The 25,360-nt window shown below is 36.8% G+C and overlaps 4 protein-coding genes and 1 non-coding gene across 5 annotated transcripts; 2 read left to right on the top strand and 3 right to left on the bottom strand.

Annotated features, from left to right (window-relative positions):
* The first annotated feature begins 1,574 nt into the window (after window positions 1-1,574).
* On the top strand, window positions 1,575-2,482 carry LOC136067354 (uncharacterized). The gene is made up of 3 exons (XM_065773083.1): window positions 1,575-1,785; window positions 1,874-2,077; window positions 2,184-2,482. Exons 1-3 carry the CDS (start codon window positions 1,575-1,577, stop codon window positions 2,480-2,482), a joined length of 714 nt encoding a protein of 237 aa, XP_065629155.1.
* A 1,450-nt stretch (window positions 2,483-3,932) lies between these two features.
* Window positions 3,933-4,046, top strand: LOC112005227 (small nucleolar RNA snoR100). The gene has a single exon (XR_002882193.1). It is a non-coding gene; the product is annotated as a small nucleolar RNA snoR100 (small nucleolar RNA).
* A 37-nt stretch (window positions 4,047-4,083) lies between these two features.
* Window positions 4,084-8,541, bottom strand: LOC112005172 (uncharacterized). The gene has a single exon (XM_024037421.2). The coding sequence runs from the start codon at window positions 8,539-8,541 to the stop codon at window positions 4,084-4,086; it is 4,458 nt and encodes a 1,485-aa protein (XP_023893189.2).
* Window positions 8,542-12,452: 3,911 nt separating this feature from the next.
* Window positions 12,453-16,988, bottom strand: LOC112005113 (trans-cinnamate 4-monooxygenase). The gene is made up of 3 exons (XM_024037363.2): window positions 16,096-16,988; window positions 15,554-15,687; window positions 12,453-13,209 (listed from the first exon to the last, which is right to left on the bottom strand). Exons 1-3 carry the CDS (start codon window positions 16,878-16,880, stop codon window positions 12,611-12,613), a joined length of 1,518 nt encoding a protein of 505 aa, XP_023893131.1. The 5' UTR covers window positions 16,881-16,988; the 3' UTR covers window positions 12,453-12,610.
* A 1,635-nt stretch (window positions 16,989-18,623) lies between these two features.
* On the bottom strand, window positions 18,624-19,428 carry LOC112016165 (trans-cinnamate 4-monooxygenase-like). The gene has a single exon (XM_065773082.1). It carries the CDS (start codon window positions 19,311-19,313, stop codon window positions 18,624-18,626), a length of 690 nt encoding a protein of 229 aa, XP_065629154.1. The 5' UTR covers window positions 19,314-19,428.
* Window positions 19,429-25,360: the final 5,932 nt, after the last annotated feature.

The raw sequence follows: 25,360 nt of genomic DNA, 5'->3' as shown, positions 1-25,360 counted from the left end.
GTTGAAGGTAGCAATGGAGACTTACCCAAGGCAGTTGACCCGTTAGTTAGACTTCTTGGTGGTAGATTGCCCCTCATCTTACAATGTGATTATTGAAAGTCCCACACTAAACCGATGGAAGGCAACCACATCCACTTATTGCCTGAAGGTAAAATTCCCAACGGAGAACGGTGTCAGCGAGGTAAAAGGAGATCAAGTCTTAGCTAGAGAGTGCTACCAGGCCATCTTGGCTGCAAATAAGAACCATACATGGATGATCGAAGAGAATGAGGAAGATAAAGTGGAAGCCTAGTGGAACTAGCCGAAAGAGAGGCAACCAAGATGAAAAAAATAAGGACGACACTAAGTCCTGAGATGAGAACAAGGCTCGTCTAATTCCATAAAGAAAACTTAGTCGTCTTCTTATGGAGTCACAAGGAAATGCCATGCATATCTCCAGAAGTCATTCAACATAAGTTGAATGTGGACCTGGAGAGAAAGCCCATCCAACAAAGACAGAGAATCTTCGCCCCAAAACGAGACCAAGTGGTTACAGACAAGGTTAACAAACTGTTGACGGCAGGCTTCATCCAGGAAGTGTACTATCCTGACTGGCTTGCAAACGTTGTCCTAGTGAAGAAAGCAAATGGGAAGTGGAAAATGTGCGTGGACTTCACGAACCTGAACAAGGCGTGCTTGAAGGATAGTTTCCTTCTACCAAGGATAGACCAGCTAATGGATTCTACAGTCGGGCATAAGTTGCTGACGTTTATGGACGCTTTCTTAGGATACAACCAGATAAAAATGGCTAAAGAAGATCAGGAGAAAACTGCTTTCATCACAAGTCAATGTCTCTATTGCTATAAAGTAATGCCATTTGGATTAAAGAATGCAGGAGCTACTTATCAAAGGTTAGTGAACAAAATGTCCAGCAAACAGATAGGCAAGAATATGGAAGTATATGTGGATGACATGCTCGTCAAGAGTAAGGAAGAACTTGCCCATCTGAACGACCTGAAGGAGACATTCGCCACCCTCAAACAAAACCAGATGAAGTTGAATCCTAGTAAGTGTGTTTTTGGTGTAGTTTCAGGAAAATTCTTAGGATTCATGGTGTCCCATAGAGGAATAGAAGCAAACCCAGAGAAGGTGCAAGCCATAATCAACATGGCATCGCCCAAGGCCGTCAAGGAAGTCCAGAAGCTAGCAGGAAGGATTGCAGCTCTTAATAGGTTCGTCTTTAGAGCAACGACAAATGTTTGCCCTTCTTCAAGACCTTGAAGTAGGCTTTCACCTGGACTGACGAATGTGAGATAGCGTTTCAGGAGCTCAAACGTTACCTAAGTAATCCACCCCTCTTAAGTCCGTCAAAGGAAGGGGAAAACTTATATTTGTACTTGGCAGTATCAGCCACAGCTGTGAGTGCAGCCCTGATCTGAGAAAAGGGCAAGAGACAATTCCCAGTTTACTACGTCAGCCAAGCTTTTCAAGGTGCTAAGGCCAAGTATCCAAGGATTGAAAAGATTGCATTCGCATTAATAGTAGCCTTGCGTAAATTGCGACAATATTTTCAAGTAAATCCTATCCTGGTGATAATGGACCAACCCATCAAAAAGTCCATGAACAAACCTGAGACATTTGGAAGAATGGTCCAGTGGGCAATTGAACTCAGCCAATTGGACATTGAGTACCACCCCAGGACAGCCATTAAGGCACAAGCTTTGGTGGACTTCATCGCTGAATTCACCCTTTCGGACGAGGGCAGTCTCACCAACGAGGCAGAACGATGGACGGTACAGACCGATGGTTCGTCAGCCCAAAAGAAGGGAAGAATAGGGGTCATCATAACCACCCCTAGTTGCTATTGATTACTTCATAAAGTGAGTCGAAGCAGAGGCACTAGCAACCGTCACTGTAGCAAGAATCCGGAGCTTTGTGTGGAAGAATATAATTTGCAAGTTCAGGATTCCAAGAACAATCATATCAGATAATGGGCGGCAATTCGACAGCCAAGGCTTCAGGGACTTTTGTTCAGGCCTAGGCATCAAAGAACCAGTTCTCATCCCTAGGGCATCCACAGGCGAATGGATAGACAGAGGTGACAAATCAAACACTACTCAAGATTATCAAAGCTAAGCTGGACGACGTGAAAGGTGCATGACCAGAAGAATTGCCTAACGTCTTGTGGGCCTACAGAATCACAGCAAAAACCCCAACGGGAGAAACCCCCTTCAGACTTACCTATGGCACTGAAGCTGTGATCCGGGTTGAGGGAGGAGTAACTAGCATCAGGCGAAAGGTATTCAATGAAGAAGAAAATGACGATCACCTGCGAATCAACCTGGATTGTCTAGACGAAGTAAGAGACAGAACTTCCTGCCAAATGACGGAGTACCAGCAGAAGATGGTCGAATACTACAACAAGAGGGTAAAGCTCAAACGACTTGACATAGGCGACCTCGTTTTGCGCAAGGTCACCACAGCGACTAGAGACTCTGCCTAAGGAAAGCTTGGCCCCACATGGGAAGGACCCTACCAAGTCGTCCACTACTCCAGGCAAGGCAGCTATCACTTGGAAACCCTAGACGGACAGAGGCTCCCGCGGCCATGGAACATTGAACACTTGAAGAAGTACCACCAATAGATGTAACAAATAAATGTATTTGTAGGGATTGGGTTTGTGCACTTCTTTTACTGGAAGAGCGGACTCAAGTCTAACTAGCCCAATACAATAAATTTCTAGAGAGTGGGCCAAAGAGCTAAGTCTTAGTAAGGGATACAACAACTAAGCACAGTTATAGGTTGATTTGAATAACAAGAACATGGGCTTAAAGTATGAAATTCTGTTCTCGGCCCTCATCTGAGGAGCTTGCTATTCTTATTACTTCTTCGGTGCTTGGTTACAAGGACTTCAAAGACCATACAAATGGCTACTGGGTTTTTTTTCTTTTTTTTTTTTCCTGATCCTCCTTCTTGGAGGATCTCTTACATTATATACTCCCTTTTAATTGATCTTGGCCCTCCATTTGTTGACAATGCAGGTCATTACTCGAGTGCTTGTCCCATCAGCCGTCTTTCCAAACCTTCTATGAGTTGAAGCAACCAAGGTAGCACTGTTCAGGGGTCATTTCCTCATTAATGCAGCCAGAACGTTAGTTGTGGGCATTTAATGTGGAGGTGATAGTTTCTTCGCAAATTGCTCCTCCACCATGCTTCCATGGCTGGTCCATTGTACTCGTCCTTTTTTTTGGAATGCTCTAGGAGGCTGCCTTAGGTGGCGTGCCACTCTTCCCTTCTATGATCTTACTTGACCGAGGACAGGATCATCCTCGGCGATGTTCCTCGACAATTTGGGCCTTCTTCGTTCGTTCTCAGACATTCTTTCTTCCTCTGTGTGGGCCTTGGGCTCAGTATGAAATGGGCCGGGGTCGCCAAATGCTTTGGCCCCACAATATTCATTCTTGAAATTAATAAAAGTTTTATTCAGCTAATGTCTTTGTGTAAGCAGGTCTAGTCAGCTGTAAGTCCAAAGAATGTAAGTTACTAACGAAGCCAAAAGAATGACAAGATCCCTTGAAGAGACAAGAACCTTGCAACAAACTAGAACAAAGCACAGGTTGAATCTGAGCTCTCAACCAATTCACTGAAACCCTCGACGAGATCCCTTGAAGAGGTGCAAGTTGTAGGAAATCAACTAAGTAACAGAATCCGCACAAACAAAATCGTTGACGAAGAAAAAGGAAAGTCACAACTAAAAATTTTACTAAAGCTCTATCTGCATCTCATATTCAAATCTGGGTTTTCATTTTATTTTTTCTTGCTTATATCTTCCAAATCAAAGTTTTTCATATCTAAAAGCTCTGCATCCATGGAATTTTGTAGCATTACTAGTGTATTTTTAATCATTTGTTGTTAGAGCCGTGTACAATAAGCTGATGCTCTGGATAATAAAAGAATGAAGGAAGCATGGTAGTGTACACGGAAATTGAATTCATGGGTCAACATGTCTGCTCTCTCTGATGCCTTATCTTGATTTTTTTTTTTTTTTTTGGGTTAAAAGGAGATATATATATATATTAGACAGAAACCAAAATACAGTTTAGATTACAAGCTGGCCACAGCGGCCAAAGTAGAGGCAACCTGCCTATAGCTGTACAGACCATTTCTATCAAAGTTAAGTAAACTATCTAATTCATCACAGGGAGCAGCATCATAAATAACAAAATCCTCCCTCATACAGCGCCCAAACTTGGCCAAATAGTCAACACACCTATTCGCCTCTCTAAACACATGAGCCACTCGAACCTGTGCAAGCTTTTCCATGAGGGATCTGCAATCAAGAAGCAATGGAAAAAGCTTTTTGTTAGAGCTGTTAGCATTATTTATCATCTCCACAATTGCCTTGGCATCAAGTTCTACTTCCAAATTACTGATTCCCAGCTGAATGGCAAGATACAAACCATCCCTTAAAGCCCACAGCTCAACCATAACACTTGTGGTGTAACCAATAGATCTAGAGTATCCCCTAATCCACACCCCGTCACTATTCCTTATTAATCCTCCACCACCAGCTCTACCTGGATTCCCAAATGAAGCTCCATCTGTGTTGAGCTTGTACCAATTTGGACTAGGCTTGTTCCATTTAATAGGAATGACAGCTCTTGATGTAACTTGCTTAGCTTTGCTTACACAGTAAAAATACTCCCTAGCTTGGCTAAGACACACCTTATGAAGCATGGTGTCAGGAATAGAGTTTTCAAATACCACTTTATTCCTATTTTTCCACAAATTCCAAATAGCAAAAAGAAATAGAAAGCACCAAGGAATAGATCCTCTATGCCTGACTTCACTCAAACAATTATACTTCAGCCAACCTTCAACAGTATCGGTAAAAGAATTAACAAGAGACGGAGGCACCTCCAAATTCCTCCATAGATTACGAGCAAATACACAATCACGAAGTACATGGACTATAGTTTCATCCTGAACTTTACACATAGGACATATCTTATCACACATTATGCCTCTTGCCAAAAGAACATCCTTCACTGGAATACTATCATGCAAACATAGCCACAGGAAGCAAGTAATTCTCGGCAATATATCTAATTTCCAAATCCAGTTTCCATGAAATGGCATGATAGGTTTCTCACCTTGAATAACCAAGCGATAAGCTGATCCAACAGTGAATTCTCCATTCTTGGAGAATTTCCACCACACTGCATCTCTCCCACTTCCATGCAATTGAATTGGGACAGCCTTAATTTTTTCTGTAATGTGCTGAGGGAGATCAAATGAAATCAGCTCCCAATTCCACTTCTGACCACCATACAGCTCCGCAACTGTCAAGTTTTGCTCTCCTTGCCCAAGCGGCCCTTCAATCATACCCCTAAGAGAATCACCATTAACCCAATTGTCCATCCACACCTTTACCCCATGTCCATTCCCAATCCCCCAAGAAATACCTTTTTGGAAAATAGGGAAACCCAAGTTAATGGCTTTCCAATTAGGAGACGATGGCAATTTATCAGGATTTGTCGATGTAATTCTAGATTGGGAACAATATTTATTCAGAATAACCCTCGCCCACAAAGCATCTTGTTCATAAAACATCCTCCAATTCAATTTGGATAGCAATGCTATATTCTTAGCTCTCGCCTCCTGGATTCCCAATCCTCCTTCTTCTTTTGATTTTATAATCTTGCTCCAACCCACCATGGACATTCTTCTTTTCTCATTTGTCGACCCCCATAAAATATCCCGGTTGATCTTATCCAATTTCTCACATACTTGGACTGGAAGGACAGCCCCTTGCATTATGTGGTTTGGGATGGCTGACATGACTGATTTTATTAACACAGCCCGGCCAGCAAAAGACAGAAACTTCGCTTTCCAGCCAGCAAGTTTACTCATAACCCTTTCTACAACAAATTTGTATGGATTCCTAGGAACTCCTCGGTGTTTAAGAGGAAAACCAAGATATTTTCCTATGTTATTGGTCTCCCTAATACCCAACCTGTCACCTAATTCCTCCTTCAACTCATCACTTACATTAGGAGAAAAATAAACTCTAGATTTGTCATGACTAATCTTTTGGCCAGATTCTCTACAAAAGCTGCCAAGCACATCTGAAATTGCTTCACAGTCATGAATATCAGCCTTGCTAAACAGGATGATGTCATCCGCAAAGAGGAGATGAGAAAAGCCTACATTATTCTTCGAGGCCTTTAAAGGTGTCCAGATACCACTTTGACACTTCTGCTCAATGAGATGTCCTAAGTACTCCATGCATAATATAAAAATATAAGGAGACAAAGGATCCCCCTGCCTAATACCCCTAGTAGGCTCAAACTTTTCTAAAGCACCCCCATTAACCAGAATAGAGGTACTCGTGGATGTAATACAACTCATTATGATCTTAGATAGTTTTGGGGGAAAATGAAACGCTTGGAGCACTGTATAAATAAAACTCCACTCTAGTCTATCATAGGCCTTTTCCAAATCTAGCTTCACAGCCATAAAGCCCGTTCTCCCTTTCTTCCTATCTAAAGTATGAAATAATTCCTGGGCAATCAGTACATTATCTGTGCCCCTTCTACCTGGAACAAAAGCAGACTGGACCGGCGAAATTAACCTATCAAGGAGCGGTCTAATCCGAGCCACAAGAATCTTCGAAATAATTTTATAGACCGAGTTGCATAAACTAATAGGCTTATAATTGCTCAAGGATTCAGGATTTTGACATTTGGGAACCAAGGAAATTAAAGTCTCATTAAGATAACTCGGAACACATCCTTTCTCAAAGACACTCTTTACCTCCTTACACACCGAATCTTTGACCTCCATCCAGAAATGTTGATAGAAGCCAGCATGCAAACCATCTGGTCCTGGTGCCTTAAAAGGCTTAAGACCCCATAAACCAACCCTAATCTCCTCTTCAAACACATCCCCATCAATTCTAGATCTATCCTCCTCTTCTAAAAAACAACAAGAAAACTCTGAGACATTGGAACTCAAGGAGGTTAGATTCAATTCAGTCATATACAGCTCCTTAAATCCATTTCTAATATACTCCTTAATTTCAACTTCATCCGTCAACCAATTACCCACCACATCCTTTATACACCTAATTTTGTTCCTATGCCTCCGGACCAGTGTAGAAACATGGAAGAAATTAGTATTGCGATCACCAAAATTAGCAGCACTTAATCTAGATTTGAGAGCCCAAAATTCTTCTTCTTGCATTAGAATTAGGGAATAGTCTGAGATCAGTTGTTGTTCCAATTCCAAGAGAAATTCAGACGGATTATTAGCTAGCGCTGTTTGGACACCATTAAGTCTAGCTAATATCCTCCTCTTTCTAGTAAACAAATTCCCAAAAACTTCACAATTCCACTTCCTGGCTCTAACAACAAAATCCAAAGTTGCATCCTGCAAGGCTCTACCTTCAGACCAAGCTTGCTGAACAACTCTGGGAAAGTCGTAATGTAGTAGCCACATGGTCTGGAATCGAAAGGGTTTATGCTGCTGGTTGGCACTAGCTCTACCTAATTCAATTAAAATAGGACAATGGTCCGAAAAAGTCCTAGGAAGATGAGTCACTAAAGCTTCAGGGAAGAGAATACGCCACTCCGGATTAGCAAAGCATCGATCAATTCTTTCTAATATCAGATTTGAAATGGGCCTACGGTTAGTCCACGTGAACTTTGGACCCGCAAAGCCCAAATCCAACATATTACACTCATCTAAACAATCCTTAAATTCTAAAGCTCTATTTAGATTGACATGGTTACCACCAAATTTGTCCTCACCACACCGCACTTCATTAAAATCTCCCAACAAAAGCCAAGGTAAATTATGGAGATGGGCAACAGTTTTTAAATTTTCCCATAAAATTCGTCGTTCAGCTAACCTAGGACTAGCATAAATAGCAGTCATAAGCCAAGTGAGATTGGAGGAACGCACCTTAACCGTAGCGTGTATCTCCTGTTCTGTGGAAGATAAAGGAATAACTTCCACTTCATCAGATTTCCAAAGAATCCATAGACCTCCAGCAAAGCCAATGGTCTCCGTGGTAATGAACCCATCAAAAGGCAGCCCTTCAATAATTTTAGCTGCTCTATCTCCGCCCACTCTCGTTTCAGTCACTACTAGCACGGCAGGACGATGATTGATTGCCATTTCAAAAATCCTCCTCTGAAAGTCCGGATTTAAGGCTCCTCTACAATTCCAAAGTAACACATTCATATTTACAAATTGACCTAATGGTACCTCAATCTCCGATGGATTAGTATTCATGGCTGCTGCTTCCACCATACTCCACCCCATTCTTCTCAGCAGGTCTTTGGATGCCGTCCAGTTTGGCTTCCAAATGATCATGTGTTTCAAAATGCCTATGATGTCCTCTCTGCAAGTCAGAAGCACATCACAAATTTGCACCGGAGCCATCATTTGGATCAACTTCAGAGTTTGGTGGTTTCCCAGGTGAGCCGTGGCCATCCCTCTGAAGTCCACCAACTTCCGCTCCTGAATGATCCAGCCGGATTCGTCCCAATGGGGCATCACGGATGGCCTCTTTTGCCTACTCAACGCCTCTGACGCTTCGCATGAGATCCCCGGCACGTCCGTGAGGAAGTTCCACCATGGATTGGGTGTGAGAGCCCAAGCCTTGTGCTCCAAAGGAAGGTCCCCCAAACTGATACTCTCTGGTGTTATGGGAAACAGATGCTTCCACGCCTGTCTCAGTTCTTCCTCGAACCATCCCGGTGTTTCCGTTGGCGCCGCTCTTATCTGAGCTATTATCTCCTCTGGAATGGCCACCGCACGGCTCCTGTACCAGATTGCCCACCCGGATCTTGGTAGTGGTGTCAGTCCTATCAAAAATCTCTCCATTCTCAACTTGGTTGCCACTCCCCAACTCCTTTGAAAGCAACAGCAGTCCACTTTTTCCCTCAGAACTGCTAGGAAGCCGTTTATGGTTCTTTGAAGTTTTTGCGTTTCTAATGCCCAGACTTTCAGTACCTTTACCTTTGTTTTTTACAATACCTTTCCTTTTGTTCCCTGGAGAATGCCTCGAATCCAGCTGACACCCATCACGTGAATTTTCAAGGCACTCCTCCATCACACAATCGTTCCGCATCTTGAGAGCACTCTGCATGTTTAGGTCTGCTCCAACACGTGTTGTCTCACTATTTGAATCAACTGGATCACAGTGGACTGATTTATTCAAATCCTCACTTGCTTCCACACGTACTGAAGCTTGGGAAATGTCCACAATGCCCTTAGAGTCAACCTGGGAATAGATATTAATCTTCCCTGGCCCACTAGCCTTTCCCATCCTACTCTGATTTTTTTTCTTTCTCGTAACAACCATCCAAGGCCCATAATTCGAATCTGACTGAACTTCCCCACTGGCTTCATTGTTTTCCAACGTTACTCCAGCCACGTTCTCACTATTTGGTTCCTTCCTTTTCAGACCACAACTATCCTGCTTATGTCCAAGTTTGCCGCAACAAAAACAGAGGGAAGAAATGCCTTCATAGAGCACTTTTTGAACTAATCTTCCCACACGGATAGAGCTGATAAGCGGCTTCTCTAAGTCAATCTGGACACAAAGTCGCGCATATCCTCCTCTAGTCTCCGAAGCTGTGAAAGAATCAATGCGTAAAACTGGACCGATAATGCTCCTAATTTCGCGCAACACAGCAGCATCATAAAACTCAATTGGAAGTTCAGGTAATCTTACCCAAACTACAACCGACGTAAGCTTTGCCTCAGAAGCAATAAAATAAGGCTCCCATGGCTTAATTGCAAGAAAGTGTTCTCCAATAAACCACGGGCCTCCAGAAGCACGAAATCATAGTCATCACTGCCGCTAAAGCGAACCAGAAAAAAGCCTTTACCCATGGCCACACAGTCCATCTTCGCCGTCGGCTTCCACATAGCATTGAGCTTGAACGTGAGGTAGTTAAACCCAACAGATCTGCCGTACACATTCACAATCAAAGCTCTTGACCAAGGCGCTCGAATTCAAGCTTTAGTTTCTTTGGAAAGTTTGACCTCAGCCATCCCCTCTATTAAAGGCTCCATCTCATCCTCCGATTCATAGTCGTCCTCCCACTCCTTATTGAACTTAAAAGCTTGCGCATACGCTCCAGGAATGTCTCCCACGAGACTGTCTTTGTAACTAACAAGCTTTCTTGGCGGCAAAAAACTCCTAGCACCATCACTTTCTTTAAACTTTTTAACACTACGTTGAAATTCATCCTCTTCTTCGCGTGAACGCTGGGTTGGTACAGAGAACTCTACATCCATCTTTTTTCACCACTATTTTATTTTGTGTGTTACAATAATTCGGTCTGCCTTATCTTGATTTGAGGGCCTGGTTTAAGACCCACATCTTTTCAATAAATAAATGATTTTTTTTTTTTCATTTTTCAATCTATGTTTTGGTTTATTTTTGTTTGTTGTACATCTCAGGGGTAGGTTGTTTTTAAATTCTTTATAAAAATAAATAAATAAATAAATAAATTATTTGGACTAGGGAGTTTTTACTTGGTCTTTGTAGATGAATACAATGACGAAGGAGAATACTGTGGATGTTTACTTTTATCATTTCTAAAATGAAGTACTCAATTGTGGATGAGGAATGAGGTTAAACTCGGCATTGGCTCATGTTTAACCATGACAAGTTTTAAATATTGAAAATATCCAGTCATTTTGGAATCGGTCAAGGATTTTTTTGGTGATAATTGATATTTTTAATTTTTTTATATTATATTTAGTCGATAGTTTAACTTTATTTTCATTTTCATTAATAAAAAAATTATTCTTTACAATTTGAAAGTTGGAAGAGTGTAGACTTGAACTTGGATGCCTGCCTCCCATGGAAGGAGCCAAAGGCCCTTGACTGCACATGGACAATATCGATCATCTAGGATTATCTTACAATTAAAAAAATATTGGATATCATTTGCATTTTTCAATTTTTTATTTGTTTATAGAGTTTCAACCTATGCTCTGTAATTGTGTTTTCTGCTCTTATTATTAGATCAAAACACCAATAAATTTTTAGTATAAATGAAGATTGAACATCTAACTAACCGTTTGAGACTATCAATTGAGCTAACTGGAAGTAATTTCAAAATTTTATTATCATCACAATGAAATTTCAATATAGTAAATCAACAAAGTCTAAACAACAAACAACAACCACAACATCACTCTGACGATAAAAAACTATTGTTGAGAGTGGACACGTTAAAACACGTACCCACATATGGCACATTGTCCTATTCAAAACGGAGTTACAAATTAAAATGGCCATAAGCATCAACCCCATCTACTAATCTCAAGCTGTTTATCATTCAATTGCAAGTTTGGATTCTTAGCAAGAGACATTTTAAAAGATGCTCGACGAAATTCTCTTTGAAAATGAACATTCAAAAAACAAAAGATCTATGTTTTCAATTCTTCCTCCACATAGCTAACCATATCCTGTTATTAAGGCATGCTTTGGGAATGGTCTTACAAAATCATCCCAAGCTACTCTCGTACAATTTTTTTTTTAATCAATCAAAAACTCTAGACACATTGAAAACTTCACATACTCTTTCATAGCAAGTCTTTTTCTTTGAGCTGTAGTGGGCTCAAAAGAGATGAATAGCATCATGGGTGTGTGAAATAGTATGCAGAAAAATCAGTGCTTCTAATAGCACTTTTCATTAATAGGAATCACATTATCTTTAAGCAATTTTTTTTATTTATAAATGTATTTCCATTAATTTCTATTAACATTCTCATTTTAAATAGAGTCGATTTGCGAATATATTGTTTCTTAACAACCCAACATAATCAAAGTATAATTGGTTGTACACTAGTTTTGTAGAACTTTCTCTAGTTCCATGTACAATGTAGAGAAATTTAGAACCCAAAATCATCAGCTATTTATCCAAGTTATTGGTCCCTCTTCCAAGTTATTGGAAATTGAGTCATAGTCCTTTAAACTAGGCAGCGTGTGATGACAAAGATGTGAGTGTGACAAATCTGTTTTGAGACCTAGACGAGACATAGTTCAGGATGTGACCTAGATGAGATTCATTTATAGATTAATTGAATACATTTTAATTGCACTAGTTATTGAAAACAACCTAAATTGAACCGAGGAGGAGATTATACCAAAGGAGACCCAGTTTACCAATGATATGATTGGGAGTGTCAGTGTCACCCCCATGGTGCATATGAAATTTCTAAACATTACACATTTATTTCATGTTGATTACAAATTTCTAAAAGTTTTTAGCTATCAGGAAAATTCATGTAAAGCTTTTTGCCTTATTTAGTACCAGCAATTACAAGTTTGGAGCTCTGTTGTGTAATGCTAGAGCACACTGTCTTTGGTTTTTGCACGCCTTTGTAGGTAGTGTAAGTTTGTCAACAAAAAAATTATATAAATATGAATTGAGAATATAGACTTATTGCAAATTCTTAAAACCATTCCAAGTTCATAGATTTACACAGTGACATCCCACATATATTGTTTTTTCAGACATAGTTCAGCTCAATCCCACATTCTTAAAGTTTAGCATTGTTCAACATTCAATACACCAAAAAGGAAGTCCCTAGCTGGAATTTAAAATACTCTGGGCTTTGCAACAATGGTAGAATGCTTCAAAATGTGCAAACTGAATTGCCCACCTTTCTCTGAGGTATCAATCTTTGACTGTCCTGGAGGAGGCAGGAGCTCAAAATTTTGTACCAAACGTCCCAAAGTAATACCAAGAATTGGCAATGCAAGAATAATTCCAGGGCAGCTTCTTCTTCCAACACCAAAGGGAAGGTACCTGAAGTCATTGCCATTGGCCTCAACCTTAGACTCCTCTTCCAAGAACCTCTCTGGCCTGAACTCTTCCGGGTTTTTCCAGTTGGCCGGGTTGTTGGCAAGCCACCAAGCATTTACTAGGATCTTGCTCTCTGCTGGGATATCAAAGCCACCAAGCTTTGCATCGTGGAGGTTCATGTGTGGAACAAGCAGAGGAATTGCCATTCGGAGCCTAAGAGTCTCTTTGACCACAGCTTGAAGGTAAGGGAGCTTTAGGGTGTCAGGCTCGGTGACTTGGACACCAGGTCCAAGCACAGTATCAATCTCACGCCTCAGCTTCTTCTGGATTTCAGGGTGGTTCACCAGCTCCGCAATTCCCCACTCAACTGACCATAGCGTTGTTTCAATTGCTGTTCCACAACACAAGATTTTACTTATTAGCAAGATTGTGAGGCTAATACAAGCAAAATTCTAAAAGAGAATTCAAAAAAAGAAAAACATGTTGAACAGTCCTAAAAAAAAAAGCAACCAATAAGAATAGAAATCAGGTATTAAGTATCGACTCTTATTAGAGAAATGTTAGAGACAAAACAGTTTTTACATTTTTTTTTAAACAATTATCGACATAACTTATTATGATCTGAACAATATCATTTTCATATCAATTCATTAGTGACACATTAATTACGTCATGTCAACCATGACTTGTTTTTTTTTTTTTTTAGGGGGAAATCATGACTTGTTGGCAAATCCATTTTGCACGATCTGAGTTAGATTAAGAAAGTCTTTCTTAAAACATTAAAATACATTTAAAAAGAAAATAGAGAAAAGGAAAGGTATGGTTGAGTGCATTTTGCCATAACTCAGGATTGAGGGTCGTCCACACATTTTCATATATTTGATTATATTGGTTCACCTAAATTCCTAAAAAAAGGTAAAACATATCATGAGGTGCCATTGCCACCCACCACAGCTGGTGGGGTTCAACCAACTTCGGTCTGCTAATCGTATTCATACCTACTACAAGGCACTGCTGATGCTGACTACAAGAAGAAAGCATGTCAGTTTTCGGCAGCAGTAAGACAAGTTGTCCACAAACTCTGGCTTGCTTGGCCAAAAAGGCAAAATGGGCTAGAGCTTATCATTTCTAACTGTCTAAAGCTTCTACTTGGATCAAGATAAATAAGGAAAAAAGAAAAACAAAGAAAATTATTTATAAAACAAGCATTATGCTATGTTTTAAATTATTCTACATTGTAAATTTCAGTTAGCTCAATTGGTAAAATTTTTTATAATTAAATAAAAGATTTAGAGTTCAATCCCCACCTACACCAAAAAACTTATTAGCGTTTTAATCTAATAATAAAAAGTTATTATTAAAAACGAACACTATAAATTAAAACTATCTAAAAAAAAAATTATTCATCAATTATCATATGGTTTGTCTGATCATTGATGAACTCATGGGGTCCAATATTGTATTTTATTGACACTTTGGCTCCGCAATGCGCATCTATTCAAACTTCAGACCTTGCCAAAAGTTAACACGTTTTTTTTTTTTGTGTGCACTCAACAGCTTCAATCAGAGAGAGCTAATGAGATTTAAGAGTCAAGAGAGGTAGGAGAGAAAATGGATTAAGAAAAAGAAAAAAATTGGTGGTAGGTAAGGTTAGAAGGCTGGTAAGTAGTAACATCAGGGAACCAACTAGTCCATCAAAGAGTATTAATTCAATGTAAACTCTGACATACCCATGCCCTCTTAATCATTATGCCGACACATCTGGCTACTTATGTTAGGATAATTTGTGTTTGGCTAGCTTTACTTTGACGGCCATATTGTATTATATAAGATTTGTTTTAGAGGAGCTCTATATATACGAGAGAAAAGTCATGTTATACATTATTAGTTCAATAATTAAAGTTAGTATCACGTACTTTACTAGACACGCCTGTATTGAGATGTTTCGCGATGAAGTATATACTAACTTTCCCTAAAATTAAAAAAAGAAAAAAAAAATAAATAGAGTATATACTTACTTATTTTGGGGGTCAAGGTTATTAACAAATTGTGATTTTTGTGTAGTATTATAACCACTCTTGAGTCAAGACCTCAAACCACCGTCGCAAATGAGTTAAATAAACTCGAATTTATATCTTAAGGCATGTTAGTCCAAGCTCTTGCCACTAGACCAAGCAACTCGTGTGGTTATCCAGGTTGATTAGAAATACAGATATAGAATAATCTCAATCCAAACGCCCTCATTAGGAAACAAGAATTTATGGACCCAAGAGGGACAACACTAAGGTCAAGCGTTTTGCGTTTTACTAGTTTCATGAAGAATATTCCGTATACCAGAAATGAATAAGACAGACGCAACACCATCCATCTAAGTTCGTGGCGCAATTATTAGTGTCACAATCACTCCGTTGCGAAATTAATACTATTTCTTTCATTTTATTAGTTTGTTGATAACATGTTCCCCCGCTGTAGAAATTAGTTGCTTAATTAAAGAACCCGTGTGTCCTAGTAAAAATGACCCAAAAATTAAAAAAAATAAGCTGCCCGTGAAAAAAAGAACTAGTAATAGCAATTAATAATAATAATTATCCCAATTGATTTTAAGACAAGAATACCCTTATGTATTGCAATATTACTAAAAATAAACATGGGCATATATGGTAAAGCACAAATATAATCATATTTTAAGAACCAGAAAACCTCATGTAGCCGGCAATAACGTGTGGGAAACTTACCAGCAACATTAATGTTCTCAACGATGTAGAGCACGTTATCTTCGTTGATCTCCCCCTTTTGCTGAGCATCCAAGATGTGATCTATGGCACATTTCAAACCTTCGTGGTCAGTGGCCTTGGTGCTTGAAAGTTTCCTGCAATCAATTATACATAATTTATTAAAAATTATATTACTCTTAAAAAAAAGGTTAATGAATACTACTTTAAAGACATTGGTCTAAAAAAAAATTTTAAAATTTTTTTATTGAAAAAAATAATAATATTTTTGATAGATTCTTATATTTTCTATGAAAATGAGTGTCAAATTTTTTTATAAAACAATTTATTACCTATAAATTAACCCTTATTATTTTTTACAAATTTCTTTTTACAATTCTTCTTACAAGATTAGTCAATATTAGTTATATTTGTGGAGTAATCATTGTATCAATATGCCGGCCAGAAAAGTTAAATAATATCGTAAAAACAAGAAGATTTAAAAGAATAAGACAACACACACACACACATGTATATATATATATATATATTTTGTTTTCACTTACTTCCTCTCATCGACGAAAAAGTCCTTGAAGAGCTGCAATCTCCTCTCCTTGACTTCCTTACAGATCTTAAGGTACCCTCTCAAAAAGGGTCTCAAGATTGGAATAAAGTCACCATAGTTGTACTCAAAGCTCTGAGCCAACCTACTCCTCTCTCCATTCAAAGCCTTGAGCTTCATAAACAAAGGATCATCCTCTCTATCAAACCTCCTATCAAACATAATCCTGTACATGTTGTTGTACATCATCATCTGCAACCTTCTCCTTATAACAATCCCAGTCGTCGAAGCCTCAGGAGCTTTCTTCACATCCTCGACCACACTGGCCGCCTCAGCTTCCCACCCATGCCTGTATTGCTGAACCACCTTGTTTGTGAAAAAAGGCACGGTCATGATTCTCCGCATCTTTCTCCAATGCTCGCCGTAAACCGTGAACACCATGTCCTGACCTTTACCAGTGAAGATATCGAACACAACGTTCCTGGTTCTGGAGCCGAACTCCACACCCTGTGTGTGCAAAACCTCTTTGGCTAGCTCGGGCGAGGAAACCACAACGAGGTTTCGTTGACCCATTCGGAGGAGGAATATGTCTCCGAATTTTTTGGCTAAGTCAGTGAGGTTACGGTGGTTCAAGTCATCACCAACTTGGAGCCAGTTTCCGAATATGGGTACTGGTATGGGTCCTGGTGGGAGCTTAAAGCGTTTGCCACGGAGCTTGGAGATGGTGATGGCTACTATTACGGCTACGAATAAGGCTAAGAGGGTCTTCTCCAAAAGGAGGAGATCCATTTTCGTTAATTACAAGGACAGGTAAGAGAACACAGAGAGAGAATGAAAGAATGAAAGAAAGAAAAGTAAGAGAGTTTGTGTTTTGTTTGGCTGGGTGAGATAGTGAGTGAAGGAGTGGGAATTTATAAGGTTTTGGAGGGTATTGAAAATTGAAGAGTAGCATTTTGGTTTTGTTGTGTGGTGGTGGGTTTGACGACGCCACACGTTAGGTGAGAAAGAACCATGTGTCAATATGCGTGGGGGTGGGTGGACTTTAACGGCGTTATTTTTTTTTTTAACGGCGGAGGCTTTATTCTACTATATTGCAAAAATTTGGGTTCAACAGGCTTTACGTAGTAGGTAAGCGGGTTGGTGGGCAGAAAATGTCAAATGCGAAATGCAACTTATTATGTGGGACCCACAGGCTTCATTTTCTTTTTTTTTTTGGGTATTGAAAATTGAAGAGTAGCATTTTGGTTTTGTTGTGTGGTGGTGGGTTTGACGACGCCACACGTTAGGTGAGAAAGAACCATGTGTCAATATGCGTGGGGGTGGGTGGACTTTAACGGCGTTATTTTTTTTTTAACGGCGGAGGCTTTATTCTACTATATTGCAAAAATTTGGGTTCAACAGGCTTTACGTAGTAGGTAAGCGGGTTGGTGGGCAGAAAATGTCAAATGCGAAATGCAACTTATTATGTGGGACCCACAGGCTTCATTTTCTTTTTTTTTTCTTTTTTTTGGGTGAACTCGCAGGTTTCATTTTCATTTTGTTGACATTAAGAAAAATTTATGGTGTCACGCTCAATTAGACAATTTTGTCCATAACTCGTTCATGTGGTGAGTTGTAGTTAGTGGAAAGATAATAGTGGATTCATGTGAAGACACTCTTCCGTCAACCACAACTCGCCACATGGGTGAGTTGTAAGTAAAGTTATGTAATTACATGTGACATCAAATTTCCCTTACATTAATTTATATGTATACGTTTCTTAATATGGTTTGTTGCTTCTTGTTTTGTTTTTAAAAAAAATTGTAATCATGAATATCACGATTGTGTTAATAAGAATTCTACTAGCGATCGATCTGATCTATGCACTAATTTATGACACTATATCTTAATTGGTGATGTAATGATGTTGGTGCTGCGGATCTTGCAGCTGTACTAAATGAAAGGTATGTCCATGAACAGCAATTGTGGGATATGGGTTAGCGGTGGGAATTCTTAGATCGTTTTATAAGATGCTTGGTAAGTTTCATTGTATTGTGCTCAAAGTGATAACCCTATACAGGTTTAATAGTATATGTGATATTACTGATTATCGTGAGATCAATACTGAGGCCATTTTTTTATTAGGAAAAATAAATAAGTAAATAAATAAAAAGGTGGCCCCACCATTTGTGTTCTGCTCGACTGTAGTACAATGGCATATGATTATTCACAGGAAAAAAGTTTTAAAATATGGCACATGATTAACAGCCTTCATAGAAGTGTGTGGAAATTAAGTTTTGAGTCTTTTGACCCATCAAAAAAACAAAGGTTGGGTTTGGATACGATGGATAGTCACGGCGCATTTTGCTTCCTGCGTTTTCTCTTTTCTTTTTTTCTTTTTTTTTTTGCCGCAATTGTTGACATTTTGGGGACAAAATTTACTGTTCACACACTGTTCATGCACTGTTCACGCAATATTTAATATTAAAAGTGGGTCCCACGATACTATTTACACATTTAAAAATTATTTTGCTACAGTGTTTTCAGCAACAATCAGTTTTTATCAACTTTCAGCAACAATAATAAGCTCTGAGCCAACCTACTCCTCTCTCCATTCAAAGCCTTGAGCTTCATAAACAAAGGATCATCCTCTCTATCAAACCTCCTATCAAACATAATCCTGTACATGTTGTTGTACATCATCATCTGCAACCTTCTCCTTATAACAATCCCAGTCGTCGAAGCCTCAGGAGCTTTCTTCACATCCTCGACCACACTGGCCGCCTCAGCTTCCCACCCATGCCTGTATTGCTGAACCACCTTGTTTGTGAAAAAAGGCACGGTCATGATTCTCCGCATCTTTCTCCAATGCTCGCCGTAAACCGTGAACACCATGTCCTGACCTTTACCGGTGAAGATATCGAACACAACGTTCCTGGTTCTGGACCCGAACTCCACACCCTGTGTGTGCAAAACCTCTTTGGCTAGCTCGGGTGAGGAAACCACAACGAGGTTTCGTTGACCCATTCGGAGGAGGAATATGTCTCCGAATTTTTTGGCTAAGTCAGTGAGGTTACGGTGGTTCAAGTCATCACCAACTTGGAGCCAGTTTCCGAATATGGGTACTGGTATGGGTCCTGGTGGGAGCTTAAAGCGTTTGCCACGGAGCTTGGAGATGGTGATGGCTACTATTACGGCTACGAATAAGGCTAAGAGGGTCTTCTCCAAAAGGAGGAGATCCATTTTCGTTAATTACAAGGACAGGTAAGAGACCACAGAGAGAGAATGAAAGAATGAAAGAAAGAAAAGTAAGAGAGTTTGTGTTTTGTTTGGCTGGGTGAGATAGTGAGTGAAGGAGTGGGAATTTATAAGGTTTCGGAGGGTATTGAAAATTGAAGAGTAGCATTTTGGTTTTGTTGTGTGGTGGTGGGTTTGACGACGCCACACGTTAGGTGAGAAAGAACCATGTGTCAATATGCGTGGGGGTGGGTGGACTTTAACGGCGTTATTTTTTTTTTAACGGCGGAGGCTTTATTCTACTATATTGCAAAAATTTGGGTTCAACAGGCTTTACGTAGTAGGTAAGCGGGTTGGTGGGCAGAAAATGTCAAATGCGAAATGCAACTTATTATGTGGGACCCACAGGCTTCATTTTCTTTTTTTTTTTCTTTTTTTTTTGGGTGAACTCACAGGTTTCATTTTCATTTTGTTGACATTAAGAAAAATTTATGGTGTCACGCTCAATTACACAATTTTGTCCACAATTCGCTCATGTAGTGAGTTGTAGTTAGTGGAAAGATAATAGTGGATTCATGTGAAGACACTCTTCCGTCAACCACAACTCGTCACATGGGTGAGTTGTAAGTAAAGTTATGTAATTACATGTGACATCAAATTTCCCTTACATTAATTTATATGTATACGTTTCTTAATATGGTTTGCTGCTTCTTGTTTTGTTTTTAAAAAAAATTGTAATCATGAATATCACGATTGTGTTAATAAGAATTCTACTAGCGATCGATCTGATCTATGCACTAATTTATGACACTATATCTCAATTGGTGATGTAATGATGTTGGTGCTGCGGATCTTGCAGCTGTACTAAATGAAAGGTATGTCCATGATCAGCAATTGTGGGATATGGGTTAGCGGTGGGAATTCTTAGATCGTTTTATAAGATGATTGGTAAGTATCATTGTATTGTGCTCAAAGTGATAACCCTATACAGGTTTAATAGTATATGTGATATTACTGATTATCGTGAGATCAATACTGAGGCCATTTTTTTATTAGGAAAAATAAATAAGTAAATAAATAAAAAGGTGGCTCCACCATTTGTGTTCTGCTCGACAGTAGTACAATGGCATATGATTATTCACAGGAAAAAAGTTTTAAAATATGGCACATGATTAACAGCCATCATAGAAGTGTGTGGAAATTAAGTTTTGAGTCTTTTGACCCATCAAAAAAACAAAATTGAGTTTTTGGGGAAAATTTAAAGTCTCATGCGATCAAAATATCAAATCAATTGAATGGCACATTCGGGAGAAGTTATAAGATTCACACAATGGACAAGTGATGTGGTCCATCATTTCACTAAAAAACTTCTACCTGTTTAAAATTGTTAGTTAGAAATTTTTTTTAAACAGAAATTAATTATTGACTCAGCAATTTTAAACAAGTAGAAATTTTTTAATGGAATAGTGGACCACATCACTTGTCCACTAGACGACTCTATAATTTTTCCACCTTCGGGCTTCAGCCTCCAACTAGGGATGTCCATTGGGTTTCCTTGCATGGTAGAACTTTCAGGTTTACCCCTAACTGAACTATTTTATAAAAATAATAATAATAATAATAATAATATATCAATTTTTAATTTAATTTATGTACTCAGATTTATGAAAATTATTATAAATTATTTTAATGATCATTTAAGTGAATAAAAATGAAATCAATTTTATTTTTATTTATCGCACATTCAGTTTCACCTTACAAATAAGAATTCGAATATAGTGTCACTCAGTTTATTTTGATAGAAAACTTTATATGAATATAATTTTTTTGTATTTTCCCATATTTGATAGTATCAGAGGAAAAAAAAGTCAAAGGAGAACTATTTCTTGATTTTTCTTATTTAGCTTGGTGTAAAATAAAGTTATTTTCTACTAAAATTTTATCGAAAACAACCATATCTCATGTCAAGCTGAATAATGGAAGTGAAGATATAGTTTTCCAACTCAATTTAAAATCATTATTATAGGAAAATGAAATAGGTTTCTAAAAAATAAGTTTTGGAAAATTATTCATTTTCCATAAATAAAATGTTAATGTACCAATTTTCCTTTCTTAATTTTAGGCTTTATCATTTGAAAAACTTTCATTTATGAGTGCCTTAATTGATTGTCATACTTTAATAGCCATATTACTAGAACAGATGTTATGAACAGTTACTTTAAATTCATTTATGAGTTACACACATATAAAATTTTGTAATATAGATACTAATTACTAATAAATTAGATTAGTTATTTTATACAAATTTTCTAATTTTGATTTTAATAATTTTTTTAAGAGTAATTTTAATAATTATTAATTGTGTTGGGTTCAAATTACACCTGGTGTAACTCTAAAGAATATTACACCACCCAATAACTTGTTATTGAATTCATATTTTTAAAGTTTGACAGTTGAATTACATGTTCTATATGTTTTTAACATGCATGATGATTTTCATGCCAATTGGATGTAATTTACCATTCGATCCATAAACTCATTTTGTATACATTATTTTAAACAACAAAAATTTAAATTTAAATAATGGATTGATGACATGACTATTAATCTTTTATTATTTTTAATTTTTGTAAGTATGGAGAATATACGAAGATAATTTAATCCAATGGTAGATTTATCAAAATTTACATCTAATTAGCAAATATTCGGTAGTGTAACATTATTTAAAGTTATACTAGCTGTAACTTGAACCCAATTCTAATTAATTATACATATATCACATATAATTTTTTTTTTTTTGAAATTTTTTGTGCATTGCTTGTGTTACCTACTAATGATAATATAAAATAAAAGCTATTGGTTTTTTGTTAACTTCTTTTAATGTTGCCACATAAGCTCTTGAAAGCTCTTTTAAAAAAATTATTTCAAGAGTTATAGATAATGTTAAATTTTTTTTTTTTTAGAATTTCAACCTATAACGTCTGTTCCTGATAATAACTCTTTATCATCAGACCAAGACAGCAATCGATTTTTGGTGTAGGCGAAAATTGAATCCACAATCTCTTATTCAACCATCAAATATTTTACTAGCTGAGTTAATTGAAACCTACAAATAATTTTAAACTATGTTAACTTAAACTATAATTATAACTTATCATTTTGTTATAAAGCAATCTAACACTAAACAATTTTTTTATTATATTAGGTTTGATATTTTTTAAACATATTCTAATTAAATTAAGTATTCTCTCAAAAAAAAAATATTTTCATGCCAATTGGATGTAATTTACCATTCGATCCATAAACTCATTTTGTATACATTATTTTAAACAACAAAAATTTAAATTTAAATAATGGATTGATGACATGACTATTAATCTTTTATTATTTTTAATTTTTGTAAGTATGGAGAATATACGAAGATAATTTAATCCAATGGTAGATTTATCAAAATTTACATCTAATTAGCAAATATTCGGTAGTGTAACATTATTTAAAGTTATACTAGCTGTAACTTGAACCCAATTCTAATTAATTATACATATATCACATATAATTTTTTTTTTTTTGAAATTTTTTGTGCATTGCTTGTGTTACCTACTAATGATAATATAAAATAAAAGCTATTGGTTTTTTGTTAACTTCTTTTAATGTTGCCACATAAGCTCTTGAAAGCTCTTTTAAAAAAATTATTTCAAGAGTTATAGATAATGTTAAATTTTTTTTTTTTTAGAATTTCAACCTATAACGTCTGTTCCTGATAATAACTCTTTATCATCAGACCAAGACAGCAATCGATTTTTGGTGTAGGCGAAAATTGAATCCACAATCTCTTATTCAACCATCAAATATTTTACTAGCTGAGTTAATTGAAACCTACAAATAATTTTAAACTATGTTAACTTAAACTATAATTATAACTTATCATTTTGTTATAAAGCAATCTAACACTAAACAATTTTTTTATTATATTAGGTTTGATATTTTTTAAACATATTCTAATTAAATTAAGTATTCTCTCAAAAAAAAAATTAAGTAGGTTCTTTTCAAAAGTTCTCTTATTTGATTTTTTTTTTTTTTTTTATGTATTAGTATTAATTAATGAAGAAGCTTTTCAAAAGTTCTCTTATTTGATTTTTATTTTTTATTTTTTATGTATTAGTATTAATTATTGAACTTCTTCATGCATTGTGTGGGTTTATGAATAGTTACCATATTTTTTACCCTTTTTAAATACACTTATTTACAATATATTACAGTGTTTAATACAATTTATTCATCGTAATAAAAACATAACCAGAATAATTTAATAATAATTAATATTATTACATTACAGTGCTTATTATAATCTACTAAGCATGCTCTAATTCTTTTCGTATTTTTTTAGTGATAAACACCTCTTGTATTTGATTAATAAAGCTAGACAGTCAAGCAAATAGTTTTTTTGAGAAATAATAACAATATACTGCTAACCCCGCAACTCGAACCCTTTTCTCCTAGACCTCCAAGCACTTTGTACATGGAGAGGTGTCAATTCAGTTATAAGGCCTTTGGCAAGCAAATAGTCAAAAGAGTCCATTTGAGAACAACTTATTTAACTGAAATTTTTTTGCTGAAATTACTGTAGATAAAATTAAAATATAGCTGAAATAGTATAGTGAATAAGTAGCAAAAACTATAATGGAACTCATGAATAGTAACAAAAATAAGCTGAATAATAATGAAAATAAGCTAAATAATAATATAAAAAAAATAGTTTTTTAAGCCAATGCCAAACACAACCTTAATGTACTAAAACCAAAGATAGAGAGTTAAGCAAAAAATTAAATTTAGTATGTTAAAACCAAGACCTTACTTATGGAGTTGTACTAGTGCCACATAAAGTGGCCGAATTTATGTCATAACTCGCTCATATGACGAGTTATGAATGATAAAAAAATAATGATAAATTTATATAGAATACTTCTTTATCATTCACAACTCACCACGTAAGCGAATTAAGACACAAATTGTGCCACTTTATGTAACTCTGGCATAACACTTACTTATGATGCCCAAAAAAAGACGTTGACAATTAATATTTCTTAATACTGTTTTATTGAAGACCGTCCACTGGATGAGTTGATTAGCAATTGTAGCTCCCTGTCAAGCAGGAAAACTACACCCCTGACTTTTACCTCACTGCAAACGTGAATCCCAATCCTAATTTTTGTAATGTGATGTAACCTGTTGATGTAACCTGAACTCTTTGTTTATTATCCCAAAAAAAAAAAAAAAAAAAAAAGGTCGGCCACATAAACAAAGTAAGTTGCTTGCTGCTAAATGTTTGTCACATCTTGGAGTCGGAACATTAAGCTTAAGCAAAGTTTTTTTTTTTTTTTTTTGGGTGTACCAGTCAAGAATTTAAACTTGTCTTTTCATTCTTATCAAAGGACACGACTTGTATTCAATGCGTTAGGATATGAACCGTGTTTAATCTGCATCCTAACGTGTCAATTACACTAATACATTAGAGAACACTTGAAAAGACGTTAGACATTTATGTTTTTTCAGTTTTGAAAAGACTTTATTAAAAATATAGTACCAAACATATTTTTTGCATTATAAATACTTTAAATACATATTTTCACAATATTTTTTTACAGTTTTACATCATTTTAAACAACAATATTTAAACATCTCTACCAAACAGGCTCACTATTATTTGATATGTAAGTTCAAACAATGATTTTTAATATTTAAATAATGAAAACTGTGAGCCAAAAAAATATTTTGTCTTTGGTAAAAGTGTTTAATTAAGAGTATTTGACTCACAGTTTTCAATTTTGGTTGTTTAAACACTAATTAGCTGCAATTGTACTTGCGCAGGACAGCAGCATGAAAACAAGGAGTGAATGTAGCTGAAGAAAACTATAGAAAATCCTAATTTGATGGCCTCCAACGTCGCATGATTTGTCAAAGATTGTGGTTTGTTGATGATAACAATATTTATGGTGGAAAGGAACTCTATAAATAAAAATTACGTTATTCAGACAAAAAAAAAAAATGAAGGT

This window comes from Quercus suber, unplaced genomic scaffold (genome assembly GCF_002906115.3).
Source record: "Quercus suber isolate HL8 unplaced genomic scaffold, Cork oak 2.0 scaffold_68, whole genome shotgun sequence".
NCBI lineage: Eukaryota > Viridiplantae > Streptophyta > Magnoliopsida > Fagales > Fagaceae > Quercus > Quercus suber.
This window is presented reverse-complemented; position numbering and strand designations above follow the sequence as displayed.

Coding starts and splice junctions, on each gene's coding strand:
- LOC136067354 (XM_065773083.1), top strand. CDS start 1,575: ATGGACCAACCCATCAAAAAGTCCATGAACAAACCTGAGACATTTGGA. Junction 1,786..1,873: donor ATGGACGGTACAGACCGATG/GTTCGTCAGCCC, acceptor GAGTCGAAGCAG/AGGCACTAGCAACCGTCACT. Junction 2,078..2,183: donor AGGCGAATGGATAGACAGAG/GTGACAAATCAA, acceptor ACAGAATCACAG/CAAAAACCCCAACGGGAGAA.
- LOC112005172 (XM_024037421.2), bottom strand. CDS start 8,541: ATGCCCCATTGGGACGAATCCGGCTGGATCATTCAGGAGCGGAAGTTG.
- LOC112005113 (XM_024037363.2), bottom strand. CDS start 16,880: ATGGATCTCCTCCTTTTGGAGAAGACCCTCTTAGCCTTATTCGTAGCC. Junction 15,688..16,095: donor TTTTTCGTCGATGAGAGGAA/GTAAGTGAAAAC, acceptor AATTGATTGCAG/GAAACTTTCAAGCACCAAGG. Junction 13,210..15,553: donor TGAGAACATTAATGTTGCTG/GTAAGTTTCCCA, acceptor GTTGTGGAACAG/CAATTGAAACAACGCTATGG.
- LOC112016165 (XM_065773082.1), bottom strand. CDS start 19,313: ATGGATCTCCTCCTTTTGGAGAAGACCCTCTTAGCCTTATTCGTAGCC.